Below are 23,465 nucleotides of genomic sequence, written 5' to 3' on the forward strand. Positions count from 1 at the left end.
ATCTGCATTCCCACCAACAGTGCACAAGGGTTCCCTTTTCTCCATATCCTTGCCAACTCTGTTGATTTACTAATGACACCAATTCTGACAGGTGTGAGGTAATATCACTATATGGTTTCAATTTGTATGTCTCTAATGATTAGTGATATTAAACATCTTTTCATATGTGTGTCCTCTTTGGAGAACAGTCTATTCAGGTACACTGCCCATTTTTTAAATTGGATTGTTTGAGTTTTTTGCTGTTGAGTTATATGAGTTCTTTATAAATTTTTTTATATTAACCCCTTATGAGATATATCATGGGCAAATATGTTCTCCCACTCAGTCGGTTGTCTTTTCATTTTTGATGGTTTCCTTTGCTGTGCAAAAACTCTTTAGTTTGATGTAGTCCTATTTGTTCATTTTTTTTTCTTTTGTTTCCTTTGCTCAAGGAAATATATTAGATAGTTTGGCTAAAATGTCTGTTTAGCTTTTTTCCTAAAATAAAAGGCACATTTTTCATTTTCACCAATAACTTTCTTGATTTGGATATTTTGAGTATTTCAACTATCTCCTGCATGGTATAATGTTGATTATTCTCAATTAATGTCTCAATTTGATCACCATCAACCTCAACTGGTCTACCCAACTGTGGAGAATCATCCAGCAAGAAATCTACAGCAGAAAACATCGCAAACCATTTTTGACATGTTCCATCAGTCAGAGCACATTCTCCATATACTGCACAAATCTTTTTGCATTTCAGTTGCATTTTTACCTTTCTTGAAATAATAAAGCATAATACCTTTATTGAAGGTGGAAGCTTATTTTCTTCCACCTTCAATATTAAAATGGATCTACAATAATTCACTAATTTTGATAAGTTTTTAAAAAATGCATACTAATATGATAGTTTAACAAAACTGCTTCAAATGAAGGGAAAGTCAACTAAGCACTACTATAGCCATCTTATGGGGGGGAAAGGAAATTTTTGGCCAACCCAGTATTAATTAAGAGAAATGTTCTAGAGGAAAACACAGGCAGTAAAATCTTGAAGTTTTATGGTTTTGAGTCTTCCAGCTAAGTATTTAATCCATTTTAAGTTTATTCCTGTATATAATGTAAAAAGGTGGTCTAGTTTCATATTTTTGCATGTTTCTGTCCAATTTTCCCAATATCATTCACTGATTAGATCACCTATATCCTATTGTATATTCTCATCTTTGTCAAATATTAATTGACCATATAGGCGTGGGTTTATTTCCAGGTTCTTTATTCTGTTTCCTTTTTTAAAAAAGATTTTATTTATTTATTTTTAGAGAGAGAGGAAGGGAGGGAGAAAGAGAGGGAGAGAAACATCAATGTGAGAAAGAAATATCAATTGGTTGTTTCTCATACACACCCTGACCAACATGAACCCACAGCCCAGACATGTGCCCTGATCAGGGATCAAACTGGCAACATTTCACTTTGCAGGATGACACCCAACCAACTAAGCCACACCAGTCAGGGCTCTATTCTGTTTCCTCGACCTATGTGTCTGTTTGTATGACAGTACTATGTTGTTTTATTATTTACAGGCTTTTAGTATAGTTTGATAACAGGTAGTGTGATACCTCCAATTTTGTTCTTCTTTCTCAAGATTGCAGTGCCTATTCAGGGTCCTTTGAGTTTCCACACAAATTTTTGGATTATTAGTTCTCATTTTGTGAAACACACCATTGGTATTTTGATAGGAATTGCATTGAATATATAGATTGCTTTGGGTAGTATGGACATTTTAACGATGTTAATTCCTCCAATCCATGAACATGGTATATGCTTCCATTTATTTGTATCTTCTTCAATTTCTTTCTTTAGTATATTATAATTTTCCAAGTATAGGCCTTTTACTTCCTAGGTTAAATTTATTCCTAGGTATTTTTTCCACGCAATTGTAAATGGGATTGTTTTCTTAGTTTCCCTTTCTGATAGTTCTTTATTGATGTATAAAAATCTAACCTATTTATGGATATTTATTGTGTATCCTGCTACTTTACCAAATTCATTTATCCATTTTGCAGTTTTTTGGTGGAATCTTTAGGGTTCTCTATATACAGTTTCATGTCATCTGCAAATAATGACAGTTTTACTTCTTCCTTCCCAATTTGGATGCCTTTTATTTATTCTTCTTGTCTCCTTGCTGTGGCAAGGACTTCCAGTACTATGCTGAGTAACAATGGTAAAAGTGGGCATTCCTGTTGTGTTCCTGATCTTAAGGAAAAAGCTTTTAGTTTTTTCCCATTGAGTATGATGTTAGCTGTGGATATTTCATATATGACCTTTATTATGTTGAGATATGTTCCCTCTATTCTCGCTTTGCTAAGACTTTTTATCATAAATGTGTGCTGGATTTGGTCAAGTGCTTTTTCTACTTTTATTGATGGGATCATATGATTTTTATCCTTCATTTTGTTTATGTGGTGTATCACATTCACTGATTTGTGGCTATTGTGTTAACTTTGCATCCCGTAATTAAATCCCACTTAAGCATGGTATATGATCTTTTTAACAAATTGCTGGATTCAGTTTGCTAATATTTTGCTCAGGATTTTTTTTTCTTTATAGAGTCTTTATCTGGTTTTTGAATTAGGATAATGCTGACCTTGTAAAATTAACTTGGGAGTCTTCCCTCCTGTGAATTTTTTAAATAATTTGAAAAAAGAATCTCAAAAGCAGCAAGAGAAAAGCAGTTAGTTACCTACAGGAAAGCTCCATAAGACCATTAGCTGATTTCTCAACAGAAACTTTTCAGGCCAGAAAGGAGAGGCAAGAAATATCAAAGTGATGGAAAGCAAAGAAAGCAAGGACTTAAAATGAAGATTACTCTACCTAGCAAAGCTATCATTTTGAATCTAAGGACAGATAAAGAGCTTTCCAAAACAGAAAAAGCTAAAGGAATTTTTCACCACCAAATCAGTATTACAAGAAATGCTAAAAGGGCAAGAAGAAGAAGGAGGAGGAAGAAGAAGAGGAAGAGGAAGAAATATCAAAAATATAAATAAGAAAATATTGCAAAGAAAAAATATTTTCATTGACAAAGACAAACATATAATAAAAGCAGTGGATCAACCAACACTAAAGCTAGTACAAAGGTTAAAAGCCAAAAGTAGGAAGATTATGTGTAATTACAATAGTAAATTAAAGGATACACACAAACAAAACAAGAAAAAATAATGACAAAAACATAAACAGTGAGGGTGTAAGTAAAAATGTTCACAATTTTAGAATGTGTTTGAATTTAAGGGTACATTAAGTTTTAGACTGCTATAAAAGGTTTGTTATATATGAAGTACATGGTAACCACAAATCAAAAATTTACAAGAGATATACAAGAAATAAAGAGAAAGTAATCCAAACACAACCCTGCAGAAAGTCATCAGCATACAGAGAGGAGAACAAGAAAATAAGAAAGGAACAGAAAAGAACTACAAAAACAATCAGAAAACAATAAAATGACAATAAATACACACCTATCAATAATTATTATAAATATAGATGAATTAAATGCTCCAATCAAAAGACAAATGGATAAAGATGATGTGGTACAATCAATGGAATATTACTCAGCTATAAAAAGAATGAAATCTTACAATTTACAACAACATGAATAGATATAGAGGGTATCATTCTAAGTTAAAAATGTCAGATGAAAAAAGACAAATACCATATGATTTCATTCATATGTGAAATCTAAAAAACAAAATAAATGAACAAACAAAAAGGAAACACACTCGTAGATACAAAGAACAAAGTGATGATTGCCATATGGGAGGGGAATTGGGGGCTGGATGAAAAAGGGAAAGAAATTAAGAAGTACAAAATGATCATGGGGATGTAAAGTACAGCATAGGAAATATAGTCAGTAATATTATAATAATGGTATGCTGCCAGGTGGTTGTAAAACTTATTGGGGGGATCACTTTGTAAGTTATATAAATGCCTAACCACTATGCTATACCCTTGAAACCACTATAATATTGAATATCAACTGTAACTTAAATTTTTTTTATTTAAAAAATTAATTAAATTTTAAAATAAGGAGGAACAATCCCATTTACAAAGCACAGAAAAAAATACCTAGGAATAAATTTAACCAAGAAGGTAAAAGACTTATCCTTGAAAAACTATGAGACACTGAAGAAGGAAATTAAAGAATATACAAATAAATGGAAGGATATATCATGCTTGTATATAGGAAGAAGTATCATCATTAAAATGTCCATACTATCCAAAATAATCTACTGGTTCAATGCAATCCCTATTAAAATAACAATGGCATTTTTTTTGCAGAAATAGAACAAATAACCCTAAAATTTATATGGAGCCACAAAAGACCCAAATAGCCAAAAAAAAAAAAATTGAGAAAGAAGAACTAAATTGGAGGTATTACATTACTTGATATCAACAATACTGCAAGTAATGGTAATCAGAACAGAATGGTAATGGCATAAAAGCAGACACATAGATTAATGGAGCAGAATATAAAGTCACAAATAAATCCACACTTCTATAGTTCATTAATATTTGATAAAGGAGGCAAGAATATAAAATGGGGTAAAGATGGTCTCTTCAATAAATTTTGTTGGGAAAACTGGACAGACACATGCAAAAGAATATACCTAGATCAATTTCTTACACTGCATACAAGAATAAATTCAAAATAAATTAAAAACTTAAAAGTAAAACTTAAAACCATAAAACTCCTAGAAGAAAACAGAGGCAGTTAAGTTTTTGTCATTGCTTCTTTTAAAATTATATTGTATTGATTATGCTATTATAGTTTTCCCAATTTTTCCCCCTTTATCCCCCCTTCATTCTGGATCCCCCAATCCTCCAGCATCCCCCCTCCATTAGTTCATATCCATGGGTTGTACACACAAGTTCTTTGACTTCTCCGTTTCCTATACCATTTTTGACCTCTCCCCATCTACTTAATGCCTACCAATTATGTTTCTTCTTTCCTGTACCTTTTCCCCCCTATTCCTCCCTTCCCCCTCCCCACTGAAAACCATCCATGTGATGTCCATTTCTCTGATTCTGTTCCTGTTCTACTTGTTTGCTTAGTTTTCGTTGTTTTTCTCTTTTATTTTTTTAGGTTCATTTGTTGATAGTTGTTTGTTGTCATTTTACTGTTTATGTTTTTTATCTTCCTTTTCTTAGATAAGTCCCTTTAACATTTCATATAATAATGGCTTGGTGATAATGAACTCTTTTAACTTGACCTTATCTGGGAAACACTTTATCTGCCCTTCCATTCTAAATGATAACTTTGCTGTATAGAGTATTCTTGGATGTAGGTCCTTGCCTTTCATGACTTCAAATACTTCTTTCCAGCCCCTTCACGCCTATCACATTTCTTTTGAGAAATCAGCCAATAGTCTTATGGGCACTCCTTTGTAGGTAACTCATTCCTTCCCTCTTGCTGCTTTTAAGATCGTCTCTTTGTCTTTAATCTTGGGTAACTTAATGATGATGTGCTTTGGTGTGTTCATTTTTGGGTCCAACTTCTTTGGGACTCTCAGGACTTCCTGGACTTCCTGAAAGTCTACTTCTTTTGCCAGATTGGGGAAGTAATCCTTCATTATTTTTTCAAATAATTTTTCAATTTCTTCCTCTTCCTCTTCTCCTTCTGGAACCCCTATAATTAGTATATTGTAACGTTTCAGGTTGTCCCAGAGATTCCTCAGCCTCTCTTCATTTTTTTGGATTTTTTTTATTGATTATGCTATTACACTTGTCCCATTTCCCGCCCTTGACTCGACTCCATCCTGGCCACCCCCTCCCACCCACATTCCCCCCCTATAGTTCATGTCCATGGGCCATACTTATAAGTTCTTTGGCTTCTACATTTCCTATACTATTCTTACCTTCCCCCTGTCTATTTTCTACCTACCATTTATGCTACTTATTCTCTGTACCTTTCCCCCCTCTCTCCCTCTCCCACTCCCCTGTTGAAAACCCTCCATGTGATCTCCATTTCTGTGGTTCTGTTCCTGTTCTAGGTGTTTGCTTAGTTTGCTTGTTTTTGTTTTAGGTGTGGTTGTTAATAACTATGAGTTTGCTGTCATTTTACTGTTCATATTTTTGATCTTCTTCTTTTTCTTAGATAAATCCCTTTAACATTTCATATAATAAGGGCTTGGTGATGATGAACTTCTTTAACTTGACCTTATCTGAGAAGCATTTTATCTGCCCTTCCATTCTAAACGATAGCTTTGCTGGATACAGTAATCTTGGATGTAGCTCCTTGCCTTTCATGACTTGGAATACTTCTTGCCAGCCCCTTCTTGCCTGTAAGGTCTCTTTGGAGAAATCAGCTGACAGTCTTATGGGAACTCCTTTGTAGGTAACTGTGACCTTTTCTCTTGCTGCTTCTAAGATTCTCTCCTTGTCTTTAATCTTGGGCAATGTAATTGTGATGTGCTTTGGTGTGTTCCTCCTTGGGTCCAGCTTCTTTGGGACTCTCTGAGCTTCCTGGACTTCCTGGAAGTCTATTTCCTTTGCCAGATTAGGCAAGTTCTCCTTCATTATTTGTTCAAATAAGTTTTCAATTTTTTGTTCTTCCTCTTCTCCTTCTGGCACCCCTATAATTCGAATGTTGGAACGTTTCAAGATGTCCTGGAGGTTCCTAAGCCTCTCCTCATTTTTCCGAATTCTTGTTTCTTCATTCTTTTCTGGTTGGATGTTTCTTTCTTCCTTCTGGTCCACACCATTGATTTGAGTCCCAGTTTCCTTCCCATCACTATTGGTTCCCTGTACATTTTCCTTTGTTTCTCTTAGCATAGCCTTCATTTTTTCATGTAATTTTTTACCAAATTCAACCAATTCTGTGAGCTTCCTCATTACCAGTGTTTTGATCTGTGCATCTGATAGGTTGGCTATCTCTTCATTGCTTAGTTGTATTATTTCTGGAGCTTTGATCTGTTCTTTCATTTGGGCCATTTTTTTTGTCTTGGCACTCCTGTTACATAAAGGGGTGGAGACTCAGGTGTCCACCAGGGCTGGTCACTGCGCTCTGATGCTGTACATGGGGGAGGGGCTGAGAGGGAGCAGTGGCACTTGCTCCACTCTCTGCCAGATTTCAGTCACTCCCTCCACCACCCACAATCAAATTGGGCCCTTCCAGTGCTGATTCCAAACCCAGTGGTGGGTTTGTGTATGTTCTAGGCCCCTGTGGGTCTCTCCAACAAACTCTCCTGTGAGGCTGGGAGTTTCTCCTGCTGCTGCCTCAACCCCCACAGGTGTTTTCAATCAGAGGTTTGAGGCTTTATTTCCCTGAGCTGGAGCCCTGGGTTGCACAGTCTGCTTCGCTGCCCCGCTGTTCCTCCCAGTTTATCTATGTGCAAGTGTGGGGCTGCAGGGTCTGCTAGCTGCAGCCTGGCCTGCCCCCTTCCACAATCCGCCACCTCGCAGCATCCGCCAGCCACCACCTTGCTGCGAGTCCTCTGCGCCCTGGCTGCCTGTCTCCTCCCCTCCTACCGGTCTGGATGAATGTTTCTTTCTTTCTTTTTTTTTTTTATCTCCTTGGTTGTCAGACTTCCTTGCAGTTTGATTTTCTGTCAGTTCTGGTTGTTTTTTGTTTTTAAATTGTTGTTGTCCTTCTTTTGGTCATGCAAGGAGGCACAGTGTGTCTACCTATGCCTCCATCTTGGCCGGAAGCCCCCATTTTTTTGGATTCTTATTTCTTCATTCTGTTCCGGTTGGATGTTTATTTCTTCCTTTTGTTCCAAATCATTGCTTTGAGAGTTGGTTTCCTTCCTGTCACTGTTGGTTCCATGAATATTTCACTTTATTTCATTTTGGGTATCTTTCATTTGTTCCTTCATTTTTCAAGCAAGCTCAACGAGTTCTGTGAGGATCCTGATTACCAGGACTTTGAATTCTCCATCAGATAGGTTGGCTATATCCTCCTTGCTTAGCTCTCTTTCTGAGGTTTTGCACTGTTCTTTCATTTTGGCCCTATTTCTTTGCTCCGGGCCCCTGATAAGTTGTAAGGGGGCAGGGCCTTCGGTGTTCACCCAGGCAGGGCAAACCTCCTTGCTGCACTGTGGCACTGCCTGTGGGGGAGGGGCCAGAGAGGGAACAATGCAGCTCCCCTGCTCATCCCTTTTCAACAAACTCTCCTGAGAAACTGGGAGTTTCTTCCACCTTGGCAACTGCCATAGTCCACAGCCACCTCTAAGTCTCAGTCTCCCCTTAAGTCAGCCCTTCCCACACAGCCTGCCACCTTGTCTTGGCCAGCCCCACCCCCACGGTCCACCACCACACCACGGTTTCTCTATCTGCCGCCTTACCAGTATGGTTGTTCTGTTTGACTGTTTCTTTAATTCCATGGTTCTTGGAGTTCCATGCTGTTTGATTTTCTGGCACTTCTGGTGGTTTATTGATTTTAGATTGGTTGTTTTTCTCCTTTTGGTTGTGTGAGGAAGCAAAGGGTTTCTACCTACACCCCCATATTGGCCAAAACTCTGTCATTGCTTTTAGTAATGTTTTTGGATATGTCTCCTCAGTCAAGAGAAACAAAAGAGAACATAAACAAATGGGACTACACCAAACTAAAGAGTTTTTGCATAGCGAAGGAAACTATCAACAAAACTAAAAGACAACCTATTGAATGGGAGAAGCTACTCACCAATGGTACATCCAATAAGGGGTTAATATCCAAAATATATATTAGGAACTCATGCAGCTTAACACCAAGAACAAATCCAATTTAAAAATAGGCAGAGGACCTGAAAGATATCTTTCCATAGAGGACACACAGATGGCCAATAGACATATGGAAAGATGTTCAACATCATTAATCATCAAAGAAATGCAAATCAAAACTACAATGAAAGATCACCTCTACCTGTCAGAACACTAATATCAATAAATCAACCAACAAATGTTGGGGAGGATGTAGAGAAAAGGGAGCCTTCATTCTTTGTTGGTGGGAATATAGATTGGTGCAGCCACTATGGAAAACAATATGGAGGTTCCTCAAAAAATTAAAAATAGAACTACCATACAACCCAGCAATTCCACTTCTGGGTATTTTCCCAGAGAAACCCAAAACACTAATTTGAAAAGACATATGCGCCCTTTTGTTCATTACAGCATCATTTACAATAGCTGAGATATGAAAGCAACCTAAGTGTCCATCAGTAGACAAATGGATAAAGAAGAGGTGGTTCATATATACAATGAAATAATACTCAGCCATAAAAAATAATGAAATCTTGCCATTTGCAACATGGGTGGAAAGTATTGTGCTGAGTGAAATAAGTCAGAGAAAAACAAATGCCATATGATTTCGCTTATATGTGGAATCTAAAAAAGAAAATAAACAAAACAGAAACACACTCATAGGTACAGAGAATATTTTGATGCTTGCCAGAGGGGAAGGGGTTTGGGGCAATGGGTGAAAAAGGGGAAGAGATTAAGATTGGCACTTACAAAAAGTCATGGGGATATAAAGTACATTGACTATATAAGCTATATTACATAGGGAATATAGTCAATAATATTGTAATAACTGTGTATGGTGTCAGGTGAATTCTAATCTTATTGGGGTGATCACTTTGTAAGTTACATAAATGTCTAATCACTATGTTGTACACCTGAAACTAATATAATACTATATGTCAACTATAAATCAAAAAAATTATTAAAAAATATAAAAATGAATTTTTAAAAACATGCATGTTGATGAAGCAATAAAAAATGAACAAGTTATACAGAATATATGGCACACAGTCATCAAAAAATACATTCTGAAGGTAATGATTTATTTAAGCTATGACTAAAATAAAAATCATTTTCATTCCACTGATAATATTTATATGGCATTTACTGTGTTCCAGGCACGACTGCAAGCACTTTACAAATATTGTCACTTAATCCTTACAACAGCCCTAGAAGGTAGGTCTTGTTATTATTAAAGTGAGGCACAGTGAGGTTAAATAAAACATCCAGGGGTCAGAGCTGGTAGGTGACAGACCCTGTATAGTTAAAATTCAAGCTGTGCATAGTGGTTATTCCATGTATAAGTTGTTGATTAACTGGATCCTGAGAAAATAAATATAATAAAATTTCCATCTATACTATTTAATTTCTAGCAATACTCTTAAAAAAAAAACAGTCATCAAAGCTCAATATGTTCTATAGCTCAGTTAGGATGAAAAGCAATATCTCCCAGCCCATTGCCCTTCCTACTTCTTTAAACTACTGGGCTGCTCCAAGTGAAGTGTAGAGTAGCCTCTAGAGACAGATGCAAAGAAAGAGGCCAGACTCAGAAATAATCTGAAATTTATTCTTTTTCTAATTTGGGAGGAGAGAGTTGAATGACAATGGTTTTTCTGAGACTTATTTCAAAGTACAGGCCAACGTGGACACTGCCCCTCGGATCCAGGCAGGCCTACACAGAGCTCTAGTGCTGCAGGGCCTAAGTGGCTTTGCAAGGTCTCAAGAGGACTACAGAAACTATTGAAGACCCTCTCCACGATCCATTCAGAGCCTACACATGCATGAGGTAGTGGGAAAGCCCTGAGTGTCCTATGTTACACTGATCTGAATCCCAACCCTCTCTGAGCCTCAGTTTTCTCCCTTGTAAAATGAAGGTATCAAGAGCACCCACATCCTAAGAGAGGTTGCAAGGACAAAATGAGGAAATACAATTTCTTTACAGAGGCATAAAAGCCTGACACACAGAAGTACATATTACCTGTAAGCTACTTTTTATTTCTGTGGCTTGTTGAAGCAAATGTGCCCTGGCATTCTGTTAGACACACCTGTCTGCCCTCACCCCAACCAGCCTTAGTTCCCACACCTGTGGAAGTTGATCCTGGGAAGGGACACACAGAGGAAGTTCAACTCTCACCCAATAGAAATCAGCCAGGGTTAGGGAATCTCTATTTCCCCAGTTCTTTGGTGCAGATATTTGAGGCTCCGTCTACAGCCTGGGGCCTAAACCACACCTTAGGAGAAGGGTTGTCATGCAGTAAAAATTCCCTCCAGAAAATTAGAGAAACAAAAGGGAGCCAAACTAGCACTGCTCACAGTGAGCCAAGACGCCTCTGCTATCCCCAGACACAGGCACTGCCTTCTCTATCTTCTGCATTTCAGAGCCACTAGCCAACACACGCCCATCAACTGCCTTTCTCCACCTAATTTCCTGGAGAAGCTGGAACAAAAGGGTCTGTTACTGTTACTGATGTCAAATTACTTGGGCTCAGAGGAAAAACTGTAGACTCTGCTGGCTAAAAGTAACCCCAGGGTTTATCTGTCAAGATCTAGTCTTTGAATCCAGCTCACTCCATGAATAACAGCCTCTACCCACTTGTGAGCATGAGAGATCTAGAACAGTAATTCTCCAACTTGAAGGTACATACAAATCACCTAGGGATCTTATAGTGCAGATTCAGTAGGTATTGGGGGGGACCTGAGAGTCTGCATTTCTAACAAGTTCCCAGGTGATGCCAATGCTGCTGGTTCCACAGACATGCTTCGAGCAGGAAAGATCTAGAGGGCTGGCTGCCCCCAGGAGCTCCCACTTTAATAAGGAAACTGCAGTAAGTGGGCAGACTGAGCTCTCCAAGACAAGAGTTATTTTTTCCAATCACAGTGTCTAATCACAGGGCCTAATAACACCATAGAAAATATTTGTTGGATGGATGAATGGATGGACAAGCACATATGGATGGATAGGTGGATGGTTGCTGATATTAAGATCAAATGTACTATCAGTAACAACTGGCAATTAATATACTGCCCTATAAATTACATACTTAGGTATAAAATGTCCTCAGGGGAAAATGGAGAAAAAGAAAATTAAGGAAGTAAAAAAGAAGGGAAGGGAGGGCATTGAAAAATGAAAAAAGATCTCTGAACCCCCAAAGAGTTTTCACCTCTCCTAGAACATCTTTCTTTTTTTTTTAATTTATTTTTTATTGTTATTCAATTACAGTTGTATGCCTTTTCTCCCCTTACCTCCCCCCCACCCCAGCTGAACCCACCTCCCTCCCCCACCCCCACCATCCCCCCCGATTTTGTCCATGTGTCCTTTATAATAGCTCCTGCAATCCCCTCTTCCCACTGTCCCCACCCCACTCCCCCCTGGCCACTGCTAGACTGTTCCTCCCCTCAATGTCTCTGGTTGTATTTTGCTTGCTCTTTTCCTTTGTTGATTATGTTCCAGTTAAAGGTGAGATCATATGGTATCTGTCCGTCACCGCCTGGCTTATTTCACTTAGCATAATGCTCTCCAGTTTCATCCATGCTATTGCAAAGGGTATAAGCTCCTTCTTTCTCTCTGCTGTGTAGAATTCCATTGTGTAAATATACCATAGTTTTTGGATCCACTCGTTTGCTGATGGGCACTTAGGTTGCTTCCAGTACTTGGCTATTGTAAATTGTGCTGCTATGAACATTGGGGTGCACAGGTTCTTTTGGATTGGTGTAGAACATCTTTCTAATGTAGTCAAATGTATGGCTGAGTCATATCCCTTCCAGCAGACTACATGGTACATGTTCAAGGCCTGTGTCTTTTATTTACTAAGCCCTGGTGTCTGGCACAATAGCTGGCTTGAGCAGGAGCTCCATAAATACCATTCTGTGATGAATAGGGCTAACAGCTCCATTCATGAAGTCTCTTTTAGGTGCCAGACACTTCACAGATATTATCAAATTTAATCCTCATAACAATTTTATGAGACCAGTGCTCCTATGTTCCCCATTTTACAGATGAGGAATGTATAGCTCAAGAGGATTAAACAAAATGCCCATAGTCACACAAGCAATTGGTGGTTGGGATTAGGACATAGGACTCCAGGCTACCATAGCCCTTGCTCCTGACCAAGGGACTATAGGGAACCGTTCCAAGCGTGGGAAATGTGGCCCAGCGCCCACTCGGAAAAGCCAGTTGGGAGTGAGGTTCAGCGGGCAGGACCCTCGCCCATGGATAGGTTCTCCCGTGGGAGATCAGGCCTGCATTGTACATAGGCTGATATAAGGCTTGCTCTTGCTAAAGCTCCCTCACCCTGAATTGAGTCAGCAAATGTTTACTTAAGTGTCTTTAACTTCCTAAAATCTGTACTAAACCACCCAAGTATGGAGCATAACCTGTTCAACCACTTTTCCCTTTACATTTGCAAATATCCTTCTTTGATGTATTTATCAACATCCTCTCCTTTGTTGTCTGTAAAACGTAACCACCCAAAACAAACCTGTGCATCACCATCCTTGATGTAATATACCTAGAAAAACAATGAAAGCCTGAAAAGGCAGAGGGGGGGGGGGTGGCTGTCTCTCGGGGGCCCTCTCTCTGACTTAGAGAGCAGCCGCGCAGTCCCTTTTTCTCCACCGGATTTCTGCAGTCCATGTGTACTTGTCTATTGTTGCCAAAACACAGGATCCTGCTGGCCAGGATCTGCATCAAGGGACAGCCAGGTTTTGTAAAGCCTGAAGCTTTACATTTTGAGGGGCTCCTTTTAAGAAGAAAGTACACCCAAAAAATATGCTGCAAAATATGCAAAAACATATGTGAACATATCTTGAGGGCCTTCCTGCCCTTGGAGAGTCGTACAAGGTAGGGGCTCTGTGGCTTGAGCTTGTTAGCTACATGCCAACACTGCCTCTGGACCCCTATGCTGGACACAAGAGCTAAAAGAAGAGGAAAAGGAAAATTGATTGAAGAAAGAAAGAAAGAGATAAATGGGAGGCAAGAGGAAAGATGCAGAAGAATAAAACAGGAGAGGGATCTAAAGAGATGGGTGGAAAAGAGAAAAAGCACTCAGGGCAGGACAGGAAGGGGCTGAGAGGGGACCTTTGGCTGCCTCTGATGAATGGGGGGTCCAGCCAGCTGCTCCCACATGGACCCTGGGAGCAGGGAACCTCTGCTCTGTCCAGGCCTCTATGCCTCTACATGTAGACCTTGCAGCCTCCTCCTCCAGCATTACAGTGACCCTGTTGACATCCTACCCCCAGGCTTCTCCTCAGGTTCCCAGACCCCCAGAAGCTGGGCTGGAGCAGGAGTCAGGAGCGTGAGTAATTACCCTCCAAACAGCCGTGCCCGTCAGTGTTCTTTCCCAAGCAGCTACCTCTTTCCTGGTTCATCACCTGAGTGCCCAGCCAGTAGAAGCCAACTTGGGGCCAGATATTTAGCCTGACACAAAGAGGAACAAAGGCAGAGGAAAGCTTGTTCCAGGTTGGCCCACTAGCCTCTCACTGCCCCACTGCTGGGTCCTCCTTAAAAAAGGAGATGCCTGCCTGGGTCTTTGCAGCCTGTGCCCTTAAGTCACCTGTTCTGAGATCACAGGCTCTTGACTCTGCCCAAAACTTCCAACTGTAAAGGCTACCACCCTGGAGTCGACAAGAACTGGGGCCATGTTAGTTGGAGATCCTCCAGACTAACCTCAGATCTCTCCTACTCAGAGAAAAGTCCAAGACCACACTGCACTGAGCAGCTGAGATCTGGCCAACAGTCAATTAAATTTACCTTATATTTCTTCTGCTCAGATGTCACCTGGGTCTCCCATGGGCAATATCTCCCCAGATCATGTAGGGGGGCTTTCAGACACATGTGTTATATTCAGCCTCTTCACATGGCTGGTAGTTGTAGGAGAACAAGGCACAAGCCTCAAGTCTGCCCCCCAAACTGGTGTGATTTAAGGGCCAGTCACTTCATAAGCCATGAGCTATGATTTCCTCAACTGTCAAATGGGAACAAAATATTCCTCATAGGATTGTTGTAATAATTAAAGAGATGGCACATAGATGCACATTTTCAATGGAAGGGCAAATGCTCAAGTCTAACCTAAGCTGATCTCCAGGGAGGGTCAAGGCTGAGAAATGGAGGAAGATCTGAGTTTGTTCAGAATCTGACACTAATTTACTATGTGATCTTAGCACTTGGCTTTGCCTCCCTAGAATTTAGTTTCCTCACCCACAAAAGGAGCAGGAGAAGATAGTTGCCCGAGTTTCCTCCAGCTCCACGGTTCTGTAGTTCCAAGGTCTGGCCTTCACATACCCCAGCCAGGGGCAGCTCAGGCCGCAGGGTATAGCAGGGTGTGAATCAGAAATGACTCTGCAAGGAGGGGAGACCTGGGTCTGAGCCACAGCACCAATGGTGATATTCAGGATGTGAAATAACTGGTGAGGCAAGGGCAAGAAGCTCTTGAGTGGCTGGTAACCTTGCACATGAGCCCTGTATGGGACGGCTTCGCACCTAGGGGCCAGTTTTATCTCATCTTAACGGATGGAAACAATCCAGTTCCACTGGGCAGTAACTTTTGTCATCCCAACCCCCAAACTCCTCCAACTTATTACAACCCCAAACAAAAACATCCACACAGGTGAGAAGTCATGCAACTAGGAGAAAAAGAGACTTTTAACATCACTGTCAGTCAACATCAGGTTGGGTGGAAGCTATTCAGGCAGGAAGGCTTTTGCGACATCTAGGTGTGTCACTTGTTGTGAGGCAAAGGGCCTATGAATCACTCCAGGTGTTGCTCCAGCCCATAGGATGGGTGTCAGGTTACAAGACACATAATCATTCCAGTTTGGCAACTTCAACTGTAGGGTTGTTCTAATTAACCTGCGCCACAGTCCCCCAATCACTCCTGTAATATTGTAGAGGGAGCTGGACAGATCATTAAGGGGAAAAGGATGCTGGACACAAGGGACCAAGGGCTGCTGTGCACTTAGGCCTCCTCCAGCCAATGCTGCTGGGGGTCTCTGACCTGCTGACCAGCCAGGGCCCCATCGGAGGAGGCCCTCCTCCTGATTTGAGTTGTCGATCTCAGCTCCAGGCCATTGAGAAATCAAGATCTCAGAGCCAGCATGGTGAGTGTGGGGTCCTCTGCATGAGGGTGGGGTGAGAGGGATGGCACGTGGTTTCCCCACAAAGAGCCTTCAAGGCAGCCTGAGAGGTCATCAGCTGAGAATTTCGTAACACCCTCCAGGTTAAAAAGAGGTCACACCTGCACTGCCACCACACTCCAGCCCCTTACCTGTTTCAGTACACACCAGCCCTGCTCTCTCCTTCCCCACCAACAGTCCTTGCACAGCAGCAAGGCCGTTGAAACACAGAGGCCAGAGCTATCCTTTCTGACTATTCTCCCCCTGAATCCTGCCTGCTTTCTTGCCCACTGTCTTCTGGTCTGTTGACTGGAGGCTGTTACTTTTCTGAGAGCAAGGGGCTGTTTTGATGCCACAGGGGCCTTTTGCCACTTCCTTGGAGAAACTGGCTCCTTTTCTTTTTAAAGAAAACAATGGAGAGCTGCCTCAAAACAATCTAGAGTGCCAGTAGAGATCTCTTTGGTCTCTTTTTTGGCCCTGTCTTCTCTCCCCCTCCTCTGAATACTTGATCTGCTTCACTGTCTTGAGGCAAAGAGAATAAATCACAGACAGCTGAGTACACAAAGGAGAGAGATAAAATAAATGGTGGGTGTGAGAGGGGACCCAGGGAATCTTCCTTCTCCAATCTTTGGCCAACATGCACAGTTGCCCAACAATTAACATGAAAATGAGGGGGGAAGGAAGGATCCAGAAGGGAAGAGGGAGCATCCCCTCCAAGAGGAAAAGAGGTGACTTACTGGGGCCCCTCAGATGACTCCTAGCTCAAGCACTTTCCATGGGACTCCTCTGAAAAGTCTGGTGAAGTTCTAGCCTACTGCTTAGGTGGCTAAGGGTCAGAAAGGGGTGGGGCTTGTCTAAGTCACACCAGATGCCCACGTCCCCATCCAAGGAAGCTCCCAGAAGTCCAGCCCATGTACTGAAAAGCTGCATCCCACTGGGGCTCTCAGGAGAGAAGAGGAAGTAGTGCCAACCCACCTGGCTGTGAGCTGCCCTGAGGGAACCTGGGGTTCCTCTTGGAGGAGCAACGTAGAAGACAATAGCTTCTAGGACAAATAACTAGAGCACTAACTATAGAATCAAAAGGTCAAATAGCCAGCTCCCTTGGAAGCTTATTAGTCTTGAGACTTTACTCTTTCTGAGACTCATGTTGTCCCTCTGTAAAATAGAAATATTATCCACACACACCCCCATGCACACACACAGCTTCAATGGAAAAACCGAATAGGCGAGAGAACCAAGATGGCGGCGTAGGTAGACACACTGCGCCTCCTCGCACAACCAGAACTGACAGAGAATCGAACAGCAAGGGGGACCAACACCAAGAAAATAGAAAATGGCCATTCATCCAGACTGGTAGGAGGGGCGGAGACGGGCACCGGGGTGGAGAGGACTCGCGTGGCTGTGGCGGGACTGAGACTGGCGGAGTGTGGGACAAATGGCGCAGGCAGTCCGAGCACTAGCAGACCCTGAGGCCCCACATCTGCGCAGATAAACCGAGAGGGCCGGACTCAGAGTGGCGGAGAGTGGGGCAGGCAGAGCAGCGGGTAGCACCCCGCGGCACCAAATTCGCCCACAGATAAACCTGATGAACGGCGGGCAACGAAGCAGACCGTGCAACCCAGGGCTCCAGCTCCGGGAAATAAAGCCTCAAACCTCTGATTGAAAGCGCCCCTGGGGGTTGGGGCGGCAGCAGGAGAGACTCCCAGCCTCACAGAAGAGGTTGTTGGAGAGACCCACAGGGGCCTAGAGTGTGCACAGGCCCACTTACTCGGGAACCAGCACCAAAGTGGCCCAGTTTGATTGTGGGTAGCGGAGTGAAGGATTGAAATCCGGAGGAGAGTGAGGCGGGCGCCATTGCTCCCACTCGGCCCCTCCCCCACGTACAGCATCACAGCTCAGCGACCAGCGTTACCCCGCCCTGGTGAACACCTAAGGCTCCGCCCCTTAAAGTAACAGACACGCCAAGACCAAAAAAAAAAAAAAAAAAAAAATGGCCCAAATGACAGAACACTTCAAAGCTCCAGAAAAAATACAACTAAGTGAGGAAGAGATAGCCAACCTATCGGATGCACAGTTCAAAGCACTGGTTATCAATATGCTCACAGACTTGGTTGAATCTATTCGAAAAACAGATGAAAAAATGAAGCCTATGCTAAGAGAAACAAAGGAAAATGTACAGGGAACCAATAGTGATGAGAAGGAAACTGGGACTCAAATCAATGGTGTGGACCAGAAGGAAGAAACAAACATCCAAACAGAAAAGAATGAAGAAACAAGAACTTGGAAAAATGAGGAGAGGCTGAGGAACCTCCCGGACGCCTTGAAACGTTCCCACATCCGAATTATAGGGGTGCCAGAAGGAGAAGAGGAAGAACAAAAAATTGAAAACTTATTTGAACAAATAATGAAGGAGAACTTCCCTAATCTGGCAAAGGAAATAGACTTCCGGGAAGTCCAGGAAGCTCAGAGAGTCCCAAAGAAGCTGGACCCAAGGAGGAACACACCAAGGCACATCATAATTACATTACCCAAGATTAAACGCAAGGACCTACATCCAAGATTACTGTATCCAGCAAAGCTATCACTTAGAATGGAAGGGAAGATAAAGTGCTTCTCAGATAAGGTCAAGTTAAAGAAGCTCATCATCACCAAGCCCTTATTATATGAAATGTTAAAGGGAGTTACCTAAGAAAAAGAAGATCAAAAATTGGAACAGTAAAAATGACAGCAAACTCACAGTTATTAACGGCCACACATAAAACAAAAACGAGAGCAAACTAGGCAAACAACTAGAACATGAGGGTTGTCATTAAGGGAGTGGGAGGGGGAGAGAGGGGGAAAGGTACAGAGAATAAGTAGCATAGATGATAGGTGGAAAATAGACAGGGGGAGGGTAAAAATAGTGTAGGAAATGTAGAAGCCAAAGAACTTATAAGTATGACCTATGGACATGAACTATAGGGGGGGAATGTGGGAGGGAGGGGGGTGGGCAGGATGGAGTGGAGTGGGGGGGGGGAAATGGGACAACTGTAATAGTATAATCAATAAATATATTAAAAAAAAAAAAAAAAGAAAAACCGAATAGGCTAATAACGTATGTGAATAGGCTCTAAAAACCATGAAGTCCTGTGCAAATGTAAGGATTATGCCTGAAGAGGAATTTGTTCCAGGAAATGAATGACAGGTCAGTGGCATGGCCAACCCTGACACTTCACCATTAAGGAAAGGTGTTATACAAGTGAGGGAGGGCAGGTAGGCACATTATGGTAGAGGGGCCAGGCCTGGGGCCCCAAAGGCAAGGCAACAACATCGCCAGGATCCATGGTAAGACTAGGAAGCCTCTGGCCCCTGAGCTAGGCGTGAAACTACCCTGTCATCTTCCTCTAGTGAGGCCAGGACAATCATAGCTCCCAGCACTGGGAAAAGATGGGACAACTCCTGCCCAGGCCCACACTTCTCTTCCCCTTCCCCTCCCTGCATCCTGCCACACCCATCAGGTCCCTCCTGGGACAGAGAGTCAGAGTCCTACAGAGTTGCTATTTCTTAACAATGGTTCTCCCTTGAGCCCATTCAACAGAGTGTGCCCAGTGAGAGCAGGAGGTGGAGAAGTCCCTGCGTGGAGGTCTGAACACAATCTCTGTCCTGGAGGTGAATGTGTCCCTTGACATCTAGGCTGCAGCTGAGCCCTGAACGGAAGCCCAGGCCCTGTGGCCAGCCATCCTGGTCTTGATCCGCATTTCCCAGGGGGCCTCCCACACCCCAGGAGCTACCAGACTAGAGTGTTCAATGCCTGATGTCAGTTCCAATCCTCTGGCTGCTATGGAGGAAGTAGGTCCTCCTACCCTCTCCTCCCACCTTGCCAGCTGGTACAGACCAAGGGGTTTGCTGGGCTTGGCTGGGATTAAGGAACGTGGCAGGTCAGCAGGACAGCCTGATGGTAGCAGGGGTCTGGGAGCGTGGGCAGGGGCCACCCCAGATGGAGGCAGAGTCCAGGAGCCCACTCAGGCCTGGTGGTGTCATCCTGTGCTGCCTAAGAGGGCTGGACAGTAGAAGACCCAAGAGGGCAAGATAAGCAAAGGAAGGTTAGGCCCTGCCTATTCTCCAGGACCCCTCACTACCTGGGGGTGAGAGGGGGAAGGTGCTTGATTCCACTATAACCCCCAAAGTAACTTCATCCTTCCAACCACCACCTAATCAGTCCCTGCTGTTGGCTACCTCCAGGTGGCTGGAGGAGGTTGGGGGAAATAGGGTGCAATGCATAGGTTCTGCCCTGGAGGTACTCAGAATCCAGAGGTAGACCAACTCCTTAAGCAAAGGGTGCTAATAGAGTGTGATGAGTCTAATACCATAGGTGACACAAGGTACCCTGGGGGCAGAAAAGGGAGTAAATTCTCTCTAGGGTGGTTTGGGGAGTTGTCCAGGAAGAGAAAGTACTTTTTCTGGATCTTGAAAAGTGAGCAGGCTCTCTCCAGGCAGAGGGAACTCTATATGAACAGGAGAGAGTGGCAGTGGGGACAAGGGGAACGGTGCTGTGGCTAGAGAGCAGCAGGCCCAGGGAGTAGGGCAGGGGGGAGGGGCGTAGCTGAGGTCAGGGCCCATGGCATAGTCATCATGCAGGCCCCTATGTTAAGCTCAGGTTCAGGGTCCCCACTGTGCCCTGGAGCCCAGTGGGGCTGGGCCAGGGAAAGGTCCCAGCAGTTGCCAGGGTCTCATGTTTGGGCGCCCTCCAGAACTGGGCCCTTCCCCTACGAGGCAGGGCAGCAAGTGTCTAGGTATGTTCATTCATCCACAAAATAGGTGGCGTGCCTCCTCAGTACCAGCACCAGCCATGCTGGTGAGAGGAAACAGCCAGGGGTCCTGCTCTTGTGGAGCTCTCAGTGTCCAGAGGACGTGGGGTGTGGGGAGAGACAGGTGGTTATCAAACAATCATCTAAACTCATGTTTAACTACCTACAACTGAAACACAGGGCACTGTGAGGGTTCTACCAGGCCCGTGGCCTTGCTGTAGGTCAGAGGAGGCTGAGGGCTGCATATGAGCTGGGAGGGTAGGGAGAATGGGGCATTTCAGGCAAAGGGAACATCATAGGTAAAGGAGGAAGCACCACCTCGAGGCCCTCTTCCCTGTCTAAGGGCTCTTCTCTCCTGCCCTTGGGGTCAGCTCTGTGCCTGGCTACTGACAGGAAGAAGTGAAATCAGGCCTCCCCCCAGCTTCAGGCCTCTCTCCTCCTCTCAGTCTTCCTCTGTACAGCTGAGAAAGCCAGCAGTCACCTGCAGCAAATGTCCCTAGCCTGTCCCTATAACAAAGCCCAAGGGAATCTGAGGAGCTGAATATAGGAAATGAGGAGAGACGAGTGCAGGGCAGAGGGGGGAATAGGGAAAAGAGACCAGGGCTCAGGAACTCTGGACAAACTTTCTGAAGCCCCAGAGACAACCCAAAACAGCAGGAGATGAATGCAGGCCTCTCAGACTTCCCAGACACCTCTTCCCCCTCAGCCTCCCTTCTTACTCACCAGAAAGCATCTGCCTCTGTAAAACACCTCAAATTCCCAAGCAATGATTGCCCAAAATAGTGAATTCCCTCAAACCTAAAGTACATTCATCTGCTACATATTTTTATAAACCTGCTGCCACCAGACTGTGACCTTCTTTAAGACAGGGTCTATGTGTTTTCCATTTTTAGCCCCAAACCTAGGAAAAGCTGGCATACAATAGGCAACTGATATGTCTGTGAATGAATGACAAACAAGTGACCACGACTGAATCCCCTATAACCAGCTGTCTGATTTACCTGGCACTGAAAACAAGATTAGCCAAAGCCAACTGGAAAAAAAAGTCAGATTCTACCAGAGGTGTTACCTAGGTGTTTTCATCCCAGACAGGACTGGGGTGAGGGAAGGGCAGGCCTGAACCCACCCAGAAACCCCAGTGGTAGAGAAGAGAGAGAGTATGTGAGCAGAGCCAATGTGGCAACCCCCCTGAGATGTGCTTCACTCCACCTCAAAGCCTGCAACTCTACCGTGATTGCAGAGAAACTTGTAAACAAGACTCAATCTCTCAACCCCTCTCCCCTGCCCTACCCTCCCAGAACAGCGTCCAGCTTCCTAGAATAATCCACATGCAATCAGAGACAGCAGTTGTCCAGGATGGGAATCTATCCAAGGGTGGCAGCAATGCCTTTCGTCACAAAATGGCCTGCACATAGGTAGGGCTGGGTTCTGCCTGCTGGTATGGCTGAGCCCACAAATGCTTTAGGCATTTCATGCAATCTCAATTTCTTCCTTTATAATATGCATGCATGCATTTGGCATGAGTTCCCTGAGCATATGCTATGTGCTACGTGCTGACAAGACCCTGTGAGACATTCAGAGAAGAATACACAAAATTGAAGCCCTCAGTTCCATATAATCCATGGGTGGAACAGAAGTGTCTTACTCCCCTACCCCAGGCAGAGTGGAAACTTGTTCACCCACAGATGTCAACAAGAAAGGGGCAACGTAGCTGAAGTCACCTCACCTTACCTTTACCCCATTCCCACCCTGACACTGGTCCATCCCCCCACCCTCAAAGAGGAGGGTCCTGTCAGGCTGTCTACAGGACCTATCTTGGTGCGTAGAAATCACTAGTGGTCTCAAAGAGAATAACTGCAGCAACAACTCATCTCCACCCCAGTGCAGCAAGTACAGTGTTTTGAGGCTTGGGAAGCACATTCACACCCAGTATCACCCAGAGTCTTACCTCAACTCTGGGAGACATCAGGATCCTCATTCTACAGATGAGGAAATGGAGGCTCAAAGAGCTTAAGTGACTTGAAAAGGGTCACTCAACCAAGAAGAGTCGGAGCTGAGCTCTAGGACTTCAATATCAAGTGACCTGCTTTTCCATTATGCCCTCCTTCTCCTCCAAGATGTGTAACTATGAGACCTGAACTGAAACTAGAACTTGAATTTGAAATAGAACTAGAAACTGAAGAACCAGGGGTCCTCACTTCCTTCCTAGAAGCTGATGGATTTTATAACAAAATGTTCATTGAGTGAAGACTGCATCAGCTGGCACAGCCAACTGGAGGAAAGACAATTTTGTTTTTGCAAGGACACTGCATCCCTCACTAATCTACCAAAGGTCACTAAGGAGATTAAAAAAACAAAACAAAACCCTCTTAGACAAAGAAACCATAGACTGTTAAGAAGACAGAGATAAACTTTTATACCCAGTGCTGCTTGAGAAAACAAAACCATGCTACCATGAAATCATTAAGGATAGAAACTGATTTAAAGAGAGAACAATTGTAAGTAAGCCAGGCCTAAAAGGAGTCTTATCTGTGGGAGGATTCAACCGAAGAAGTTCTAGACTAAAGCAAGCCCTTCAGAATCACAAGCCCTAGGAAAGGACCTCTGATGTCTTCTAGATAAGAGGTTTCCCCAATTTTGTTTCAGCCTCAGAACCCTTTGCCCTACTGACGTCTAATGTAGAACCAACATGTGGAAAACAGAAAAAAACCATAGATGCAGTATTTAAAGGGACTGTGATCCCCATCCACTCCTGCCCCGCCTCCCTCCCTTTGCAGCAACCTCTACCCCTCCTCCCATCCCTGGGTGCTGTGGAACCCT

General features: G+C 43.3%; 2 protein-coding genes across 7 annotated transcripts in view; one reads left to right on the forward strand and one right to left on the reverse strand.

Annotated features, from left to right (window-relative positions):
- Window positions 1-23,465, reverse strand: part of SMIM35 (small integral membrane protein 35) — a 118,869-nt gene that overhangs the window by 84,476 nt on the left and 10,928 nt on the right. The window lies entirely within an intron of this gene.
- The window catches only part of TMPRSS4 (transmembrane serine protease 4), a 35,486-nt gene continuing 27,598 nt past the window's right edge, over window positions 15,578-23,465 (forward strand). For 3 of the 4 annotated variants that reach the window (XM_053924228.2, XM_071221494.1, XM_053924227.2), the window contains exon 1: window positions 15,580-15,843. Coding sequence is in view for 2 of the 4 variants with exons in the window: in XM_053924227.2 (XP_053780202.1) it covers window positions 15,841-15,843 (3 nt within the window). In the remaining 2 variants the exon portion in view is untranslated. Of the gene's footprint in view, window positions 15,844-23,465 lie in introns of all 4 variants that reach the window. The other variant, XM_045204012.2, reaches the window with a different exon arrangement.

Source organism: Desmodus rotundus, chromosome 5 (assembly GCF_022682495.2).
Source record: "Desmodus rotundus isolate HL8 chromosome 5, HLdesRot8A.1, whole genome shotgun sequence".
NCBI classification, from domain to species: domain Eukaryota; kingdom Metazoa; phylum Chordata; class Mammalia; order Chiroptera; family Phyllostomidae; genus Desmodus; species Desmodus rotundus.